The 10,165-nt window shown below is 41.7% G+C and overlaps 1 protein-coding gene across 1 annotated transcript in view; it reads left to right on the plus strand.

The window, feature by feature from the left end:
- Positions 1-9,801, plus strand: part of PLB1 (phospholipase B1) — a 99,916-nt gene extending 90,115 nt beyond the window's left edge. Inside the window, exons 52-59 of the mRNA XM_054397056.1 lie at positions 268-348; positions 1,452-1,517; positions 2,053-2,147; positions 3,212-3,293; positions 4,353-4,457; positions 5,490-5,585; positions 9,016-9,090; positions 9,586-9,801. Of these exons, the coding sequence (XP_054253031.1) occupies positions 268-348; positions 1,452-1,517; positions 2,053-2,147; positions 3,212-3,293; positions 4,353-4,457; positions 5,490-5,585; positions 9,016-9,090; positions 9,586-9,801 (816 nt within the window). The remainder of the gene's footprint in view (positions 1-267; positions 349-1,451; positions 1,518-2,052; positions 2,148-3,211; positions 3,294-4,352; positions 4,458-5,489; positions 5,586-9,015; positions 9,091-9,585) is intronic.
- Positions 9,802-10,165: the final 364 nt, after the last annotated feature.

Genomic DNA, 10,165 nt, shown 5'->3' on the forward strand with positions numbered 1-10,165 from the left:
CACAGACACATTTCCATGCTTGACTGCCCTGACAGACCTTGTCTGCTGAAGTGGATTTCCATACAAAAGTCAAGGTGAATTGTAACCAGACTAGCAAACGATTCACATTTCCCCCTGGACAGATGCTTTTCTTTTGCCAGTTTGACTCAGCATGCTCCTTTCCTAGCCTGTTATGCTGTCTGTACCCCTTTTAGCCCCACTTGTGAATGTTACTTCTGCAAGCCTAAGCAGTGGATGCTGCAATCTGTTAATTTGATGTGCCACTAGGAAATTAATTTCAAGGAAGATTGGAAGCTGATCACTGTCTTCATTGGAGGCAACGACCTATGCCAGTACTGCTTGGACAAGGTTTGTATCTCCAAATTAGGTATGCTTATCCAGGCACTTGGCAAGAGGCCAGCCCTGGAAATTTGACCTTTCTCTCTCTCTGAGGCAAAGTTCCTCTGTTTACAAAGCACTTAGAAGTCCTGTTCCTTTCATCTGTATTGTACCAGAAACAAATGCACAGCTTTTAATGTTTGAACACTGTAGCTCTGGAGTAATGCATTATTTAGGAACCGTATTAAACAAAACACCAAGGACAAAACAAAGAGCTCTCCCAGTTTAACAGGATGAAGCAATGAAAACAGCATGATGTCTTAGGTATGTTGTTATGGGGGCACAAGTGAAACTTGATTCTGGAAAGCATCTCCAAGGAATAATTACTGAGGATGCCTAATTCTTGCTTCAGAATGACACTTTCAGAAAGAACATCCATTGATACTGAAAAAGATGTCTTCAGCTGTCAGGAGTTACCCTCTCCAAAAGGGCTCCTGTGGCACAGCCTGGGGGTCTGGACCTCAACTTGTTGAAATGACAAGGGACTGGTCTCAGTTTTGCTCCTTTTCCTTTAGAGGCTGCCCCCTAGAGCCTCTGGCCTGACAGCTACACCTCTACAATTACATTCATGTAATTGTTTGCCTCTGGGTTTTGTGTGGCCTGACAGCCTCCATATCAATTTTCCCAGTCTGTCAGTTTAGAAAACAAGGTATTACTCTGTTTATAAGGCAAACTATTCTGGTCTGGGTCCCATAAAAGACAATATGATATCAAAAAATACGATTTGTGTAGACATTTGTCAAGCAAAGACTCCGGCAAGAACTATCATAGATCTTGGGGATTTTCTATGGAGATTAAAGGGATATGCTAGTGACATAGAAACATGAGCACTATATAACCTGTGTGCATGTGGCAAGAAACCTCCTGATATGAAAAGAATATCTGCTGACAAAGAGAGAAATAGCATTGAGTAAATATGTCTTCTCCTGGACTGCCTTGCAATCAGAGAGTCTATGGACTCCCTTGTTCAGGTGAAACAACTCAACTTAGATCCTGAAAGAAGGCTGATCCTCTTTCTTTTTTTCTTTCCTTCTTTCTTTTCTTTCTTTCTTTCTTTCTTTAAAATTACACAGGAAACCTATTCAGTGCAGAAGTATGTAAAGCACCTTCAAGACATGCTGGATATTTTCTATGAGGAGGTAAGCATTTAAGATACTCTCAAAGCTATATTCCTTGCAAGCACAGTAATGTTTTTCTCACCTCTGATAGACTGCCAGTGATTCGGTTTTGTACAAGGTCATCTTTGAAATAGCTGGAGCCCCACTGCTCCTCAGCACTGCATTTCAACAACTCTTTGAGCTATTACCCTGAGAAAGTGGGCTGCAGTTTCAGGAAAACTGTTTCACAGTGGTTTTGCTGTGGACCAAACATAGCACAACCCTACTGCCAGTTTTGATGGCTAAACCAACTGTACAGAGTTTCATTTAGCCTAGAGAAAGTGGAAAATGGCCCAGGGAATGAAGCAGTGTTCATACTAGCTGCCAGGAATTTTTTGGCTGACATCCACTATAAGTCTTCCTCCTCCTCCCTTTATACATCATCCTTGCACATGCCAGTGGTTGTAGTCGGTGAGGTTTGCACTGACTCCCTGACCCATGGATGGCATCTTTTTCTCACTTTGTAGTCGTGTCATGTTCTGTGATTTGGTATGTCTGGTTGTTATAATCCTTGCAGCTCCCAAGAGTCTTTGTCAACATGGTGGAGATACTAGACATATCTGGACTGCGTCAGATAGCAGCAAGCTCTTCAGAGTGTGCTTCGATAACAAAGTAAGTGAGGGGAAAACAAAGTCCTGTTTTTTTGGATCAACCTAAATTGCTTGTACAGAAGGACATCTGCACTGAGCTTTCCAAGCTACTTTTGTTGCAGCCTTTAACTGATGCCCTAGTTCCCATTAACGTTCTATTACGTCTTCCAATGCTTCGCCTAGAAGGTGTGCACCTGTAGAGAGCAGAGTCGTCATGTTTCTTCTCAGCTCTGATGCAGCATGTCACAGAACAAGTCACCATATAATTGATGTACTACTGAACTTCAAGGTCTTTGCTTTTTCCCAGCCATTGAGTGCTCTGCAGCACAGGCTGACATTCCTGACACTTTTCTTTGTATTGAGTGCTGCATTACCTGTGGTGCAGGCTGGGATGCATAAAGCAGAGTGCACAACCAGGAACTGCTTTTTGCACCTAAGGGAGAAGATGAGAATCCTAACTCAAGATTTGAGGGATGACTTGTAGAAAGCAGCAGTACCTTTACAGGAGTCAGGATGGACAAAAAAAGGCTCTTTAGTCTAGCAGAGAAAGGTGTAACAAACCAGTGGCTGGAAGCTAATAAATTCAAATGAAATTAGGCACAATTTTTTAGTAATAGAAGCAATTAACTACTGGAACACACCAGACGGGAAAATAAGGAATGGACCATGGGGGTAACAGAATAAACTGTAGTGGTCTAAGGAGTCAGAATACATAAACAATTTGTCCTTTCTAACTTTGAACCCCTAGGTTTCTGAAAATCCTCTGTAAACTCAGGTTATAGGTGTTTGGAGATTTTTATGCTAACCTGTGTGGCTTCCTGCTAAGGTGTGGCATACTAAACACTTCTGTGTTTCACCTGAGTTTGGATCTTGCAGTTATTGCCAGCTATGGCAGGCACTCACGTAGAAAACTAAGTCAGTAAGAATTTAATGAAGTATCTATTACTAAGGCAATGAGATGGCTGTCTTTGGGGCTGTGAGCTTTGAGTACCTATCCTGAGCTTCTTGAAGCAGATACATGTTCCTGAGGAATTGTATGGGGCTATTCCCGGTTGGCTTTTAATTCTGACATTTCTCTCATCGAAGGAATGTTTGCCCATGTGTCTTAGACCCCGAGGAAAATTCTTCCGAACTACAAGAAATTAAGAGAGTTAACAGAGATTTTCAGGTAATAAACACCTTGCTTCTGTAACTGGCTGTTGTCACTTGAGTCTTTTTATACTGCTTTCTTTGCTGGCCTTGGTCTCATGGATATCCTCAGCAGGACAGAGACACATGGCTGGGAAACAGTGTGGCTATAGTGTAACTAAGGCTGCAGCCTGCTAACCAGTGGGCAGCGGTGCAAGTCTTTCTATGCAGCTTTATGATTTGATCTCAGTTGTGACCTGGAGGCAGACCGAGACTGGTTCTGTTTCCAGCTGCTGTTTTGACAGCTGAAAAGGAGTTACTGATGACAGCTGTTGTGTTGATATGTCTTTGTCCACTGTGAATCCAACGAATAGCTCACATGAATTAACATGTCATGTCACTGCAAGGGCAGCAAATTACCTTGCATCAGCTGCTTCGTTGTTATTCTTAGCAGAGAAAATGAACTAAACCCCCTATCCAGGGGGCCATTTTCCTTAGCTGAGAAAGTGAGGTTAGGAATGTTTTGAGATATTAATAGGAACCATAGCATTTTTATCCATAAGCTGGCCGGTCACAAGGATATGTTTCTGTTATCTCTATGAATCTCTATTGCTATAGTTTCCAAAAGTGGAAGGTGATTTTTTTAAATGTTTATTTTACTTCAAGCATACCTTTCTGAAAAATAAAGTGCACTTCAGTCTCAGAGCTGAGTCTCAGAGTCTCCGAGCTCATTTGTCTCTTTGAAAGATGTTGATCTTATTCCTTTTTAAAAATTCTCTGTAAATTTCAGTCTCATTGTGACTGTGCAGCACTAATTTCTATAAGGTATGAACCACCTTTCTTGTTGTTCTTTCTTTTTAATTCAGCAACTTTACATTTCAAATTATCCTAGCTTCTGTGCATTTTCTTCATGAAAAATCTCTTCACGAAACAAAGTATTTTCTCAGCCGTTCTCTGGACTGCTTTGTACTACTCAGCTGGATTTATACTAGTGACTTATGGCTGCCTACATCGAAAGAAGTTTAATATGCATGTTTCTGATAACTGAGATGAACCTTGTAAGTAACTTTTCTGTTTCCAACCGTGCAACTCTGTACAGGCTGAAGCTTTACAGCTTATCAACAGCGGTCAGTACGACGAGCGTGAGGACTTTGCGGTTGTCATGCAGCCATTTTTCCGCAACGCTTTGTTGCCTCTGGATAGCGTAAGTCCTCTTTTTCTTTCCCTTTACACAAAGACCAGAGTACCCTGAATTCTTCAAGGCAGTCATTAAGATCCATGTCAGAAGGACTGTGTTTTCTTCCCCTTGCACAGTCTAGCAGCACAGCATGTTGCAATAAGAGTGACAGAGGAGAAGACAGGAAAGACTGTGCTGTCTGTGAATCAAAATGGATTTAGGAATCATTTGTAGTGTGTACATGTTAAACCTAAACACCTTCTGGTTTAATCTAAACTACTTGTTTGCTGCCCTCTTGCTTCCCCTGTTGTGGGCTCTGTTGGTATTCACCCCAATTTTCTTCTGATCTAGGTGTTGGAGTATGTTTAAGTTTCCTTCACATGTAGACCAGTGCTTGCATGCCTGCTTCATCACAGCCTGAAAACAGGAAGCAGACTTTTATCCAGCTTAGCATTGTGTATGCTGTACATTTATTCAGGGTGAATTCTAATCAAAACCTTGCAGTTTTGTGCATTACTGATTATTTTGCCATATCACTTCCATTCTATTCTGTCAGCTTTCAAGTCCAAGGAACGGTTGCCATATTGAGGAGGAAATTTTTTCCCTATAAAAGACATTTGTCACAGCTATGTAAAGGCACAATTATTAATCCTGCGTGAAAAGCAGCAAAATTTCAACCCCTGAAAGGTTGTGACTCTGAGTTGTGAAAGTTTTATAAGCAAGAATAAGCAGTTTTCTCTCAGTTCTTTGCAAGATGGAGTGTGGCAGAGTTCACAGAAGAGATGTGGTTGTTGGTTTAAAGACAACCTTAGGTTTGTTATGGGAATTGCTGTGTGAGGTTGAGCAGGCTGCATTACACAAAAGGTCCCAGGATGCACTATGCAGTCCACAGTTAGGAGTATCTGAGTTTATTTGTGATGTCAAACTATAAGTGTATGTATAGCCTTTAGAAAGATGCCAGAATTGTGAGGTGGGTATGACAAATGCACTATTAGATAAAATATTTCAGATCTCAAAGGTTGAAACATGCTGAGAAATAAATTTTTGCTTCTATCACAGAATGGCAAGCCAGACCTGAGTTTCTTTGCTGTAGACTGCTTTCATTTCAGTGAAAGAGGATATGCTGAGATGGCTGTGGCTCTCTGGAATAACATGGTAAGAGGTTATGACTCAGACCTCTCTGTGTTTTGGTAGCAGTCTCTAGGAAAAATCATGAGCAAGTGTCTGAAACAAAACAACAAGCAATAAATAAAATTGATATCCTGACAAGAGAGGGGGAAGTTGCTCAACTCTTGAGGTCCTTCTTCGTCTGCATTGCTTAGGGACACAATCCGATGTGATCCTGTTGCGTAAAACAGTGCAAGAGTTTTGCTCATTCAAAATGCAAGTTCTAATACAATGGAAATTTCCCTTCTCTTTTGGTCAATAACTTGGTCAATAAAGAAGAAAAAGCCCGGCCTAGTTAAACATTCAGTCATGTAGATTTCCTGAAAATGTCCATTGAACGAGCTTGCCTTCTTCAGTGAATTCTGTTAGATTTACAAGGCAAAAATGCATGTGATCAATTTTTTGCTGCCAGTTAATATTGTGGACATCTCGTACCACCCACTCTAGCAACTCTAACAGAGTCACTACAGAACTGGGGGCTGAAATCATACCTATGATGCCTCTGCTTGCAGTCACATTCCTTCTGTACTTTTAGGGGGAATGAGAGCTTTTGAATAGTGCTGGAAGTCTGTATAAGAGACACATGCTGGACTTGATAACTGCAAGGTCACAGTTGCTTTCAGAACTGTTGTGTTCCCCGTGGTGGAAGGAAGCCTATGGCATTTTCATGCCACAGCAACGTTTCCCACTCTTGTCTCATAGACACCAGTGCCCATACACATTGTGACAGCAGAAATCCTGTATCCTGGTTTGTAGAATAAATAGGCATAAATGCAGGGGAATTTCCTTTCAATGTAAATAAAATTTCCAGCAAGGGTAAGAACCTCAGGATTCTCCAGAATGAACTCGAGCAAGGCAGAAATCTGTGCAGTTGCTCAGTATAGCACATGAGCTGTAGGTCGAGTGTTGCAGAAAGCAGAAGATGTACAATGCAAGCACATGCTCTGGGTAACTGATTTGTGCATGCATGTCAAATTTGCCTGTTTGCAACAGGCTTTGTTGCTGGGACTCCAGATGACAGCAATCTGGTTGGGTTCATTGTACAGTAGTTCAAACAGGGCTGACGGTGGCCCAGAAACCCGAGGCAAATGTAGAAAACATTCAAATGGAGCATGGCTGAGGTTCCAAGAAGAAAAGGAGGCAATACCTGGTAGCCTCAAATTTGTGTTCTGCTGCCATGTGGTGTTCATATTGGCATTACTCCTTCCTGAATCACCATCAGTCCTTTTTCTATACCACCAGAGTTTTATTCTGTCCAGACTGTCACTCATTTCCTACACGAGAAGGATATTGACACAAAGCTTCCTCCGCAGGTGGCAGAGATCTTAATGCTGCGATGCCCAACCGTCCCCTTCCACAGGGAGTTGCTGGTCTATGCCAGCTGGAGATTTTACTGTTTACTGTTTAAATCTAGTTCTTGTAACACATCTCTGGTTTTTACTTTCAGTCCATGTATGGCGAGGCCGTGCAAGCTGACTGTAAGACTATATGGTTTTCCCATGCCCTGAAAAGCTCAGCAGGCTGTAGGCTTGCAGCCAAATGACATGGATTCTTGTCAGTACACGTAAAGGGCCAGACTGTGCCTGCCTGGCCACTGCATGAGTATGCAGGGATGGGAATGGCTTAAGGAGCCTTTTCCTCACCGTGATGTTCTTTGCCCTTTATTTACCTTCATGCAAAGAAAAGCATGCTCCTGCTCTCTGAAGTCAGAGGATTTTGTGGTCCTAAGTGTGCCCCACTAGTCCCAAATTCACCTCAGCAGTACCCTGGCCCAGAAGAAGAACACACAGACAGTGTGTTGAGCTTGTGTCCTGCCTCCATGTTTGCCACATACTCTGGAGAAGTTGTGTGTTTCTTCCAGAAGTTGCCCTGCATGCTCATGGACATGCAGATGCTGTCATCTGAGGAACAGATCACACAGAGATGAAGCTACAGAGTTGGCTACAGAATTCTGCACCTTGGCATCCCTTGTCTGGGCTCTGTGCCAGGCTCCTTACCGAGCGCCCTGGCATAGGGAGTGTTACAATTATCTACAAATAACAAGTCATATTGCAGCCACACTTCTTGCAAATAACCACATCAGAATTTGAGCTATTCCTTTTAAGATGCAATAAAACTACCAATTCAGTCTTTACAACATTAGCTGGCAGGCAGGCAGGCACCATGATCAGGACTCTTATGAGTCCAGCAACACCCCAGAACAGTCAGCAAAACTAGGCATTCTGTTTTGTTTTCCATCATCTTTCCACTTGTTAGCTTTCTTCTCTTCCCTAGGCACATTTTGCCATGCTTCATCTTTCTCTTTTAATTTTTCAGTCTCTGCTTTGTTGGTTTGCTTTGTTTTTAATGGAACTAAAGAAACTATTCCCAGTGTTTGCATATGGCAATCTTAGGAGCCGGATCTGTTTTCTCTATGTTGTGTTGGGCTTGATGTGGCATTGTTTCTCTCCAACATGCAGCTGACACTTTAATCACTTGAGGACAATAAACGCATACATAGACAATAGCAGAAACACCTGCTCTTCTCTGCATGTGTTCCCAGAAGCGTTGGATGACAACTCTGTGATTCTCTGTGGGCTAGTCCTAAAGCCATTATTTCAGGCATGTCCACACACAGTTGTAAACACTTCAGATGACATGACTGAGCAAGCCCCTGCTCGTTAGCCTAACTATGGTAACTAATGGGATGTGCCCTCCCAGCCAACCACAAATGCGGTGTCATTAACCTGCGTGTATATTGAGTTTGAAATGGACTCAGGGTGAGCTCATGGTCAGCTACCACAACTTAGCTGACAACTGACAGTATAAAAAGCTGCATTTAACTCACTTCTTGCAATCTTGTGAACTTAGCCTCAGCTAAACTTCCCAGGGAATTTCTTGTCTGAGTGAAGACTGCAAAGGTTGGCACTGTCTCATCCTGTCGCTGTAATTGTGCATAATTTCTGAAGTCAATTCCATCACTGTGACACCTAAGCATCTTTCTTTCAGTACTGTGCTAAGTAACATGACTAACATCTGTCATGTGAGTTCTTTCTCTTTGTGGTTTATGCTCTCATTTGAGATGTGTATATGGGATAACTGGATATATAGTGAACCACTTTGTTTTAGCAGAATATTCAAAGTATGTGGTTTCAGTGTTATTTTCTCCTCCACTCAGTGCAAAAGAAAGAAAGGCTTCTCCTGTTCCTTGTTTCCTGACAGTTTTTCTGCAGATAGTACATCAGATTCTCAGTGTCTTCAGTTCAGGAGTGTTAAAACATTTGAAAACTTTCCTGTGATGCCTCTTCAACCACGTTTCTTCATTATTGTAATCACCAAAAGATTGAACAAAAGGGTGTAATTACCTAAGTCAGGAGATTCTGAGGAGGAAAAAAACCCCACCCTATCATTATGTTCACTGTACTTTTATCTTCGTCAGCTGGAGCCGGTTGGAGAAAAGCAGACTTACAGCAACTTTACCCATGACAGATCAAAACTCAAGTGTCCAAACCCAGTAAGTAAGGGCCAAGACGTCCATACTCTTCATTAACTTCTTTTATTTTTCTTCTTACTGGCAAAATTCTTTAAAGGAGTATCTTTGTGAAGGCTTTAAATACCTAAAATATACTCTTGTTTTTTTCACACAGGAAGATCTACTGAAATTGTAATGGAAAAAAAAAAATCTATTCACTGCAGTAGAAAACTTCTCATTTAAGCCAATTTTAATGTGTCTATGTATTTCCATTTGATTGTCTGTAGCAAACAAATTTGAAAGTGATGCCATCACTCTCTGAGGTGCCTTCTTTTGGGGTTTTTTTTTGTTTTGTTTGCTTGTTTTAGGAACTTTGAGGCAATGGGGCAGCAAAGAGTTTGAGCTAAAGTAGACAGAAGGCAGAAACAGTTGATAGTCTATCTAAAGATTGACAGCTTTTCTCTGGGGAGGGATGATTGACTGAATGTTGCCTTCTGAGTGATTTGTGGTCCTAAAATCTTTGCCCTCCCTTTGTAGGAGAAGCCATTTCTTTCCACAATGAGAAACAGTGGATTCAGAAATTCAGTTCTCAACTTGGAGAAAACTGAACCTTCAGTCCCTTATTGGGCTGTCATTGTGGCTGCAGTAGCTGGAGTCCTGGTGGGTTCTTTACTCGTCTGGTTTGTGTCAGGAAGAAGAGTCAAGAGGCACCCACATAACACAGAAAACAACACTAAAGAGACATCTCTGTAAAGCAAATGGAATAAGCACCTTTCTCTGGTGAAGTTGCTCTCTGTTGTGATGCAGAGAGCAGCAGAAGGAAAAAAAACTGCTGGATATAAATGAAGCTTCTTGGTCAGCCAGGGACTTTTGGAACAAACAATCTCAATCAGAAATTTAATATAGCTTAACTTCTGCAGATTAGTCAAGTGGAGGATGAAATTCAAAATGTTAAAGCTTTTCATTCTAGGACACAATTCTCCATTTCATTAATATTTTTCAGGATGTCAGTTGCTTGCATGAAGTGAGGAAAGTTGTTCATTCATCTTGGTACCTTAGTTGCACATCTGCCCTTTTCTCTTTAAAACTGTGTATGAAATGTTAGACACATGTCCGT

Source organism: Indicator indicator, chromosome 2, assembly GCF_027791375.1.
Source record: "Indicator indicator isolate 239-I01 chromosome 2, UM_Iind_1.1, whole genome shotgun sequence".
Lineage (NCBI taxonomy): Eukaryota > Metazoa > Chordata > Aves > Piciformes > Indicatoridae > Indicator > Indicator indicator.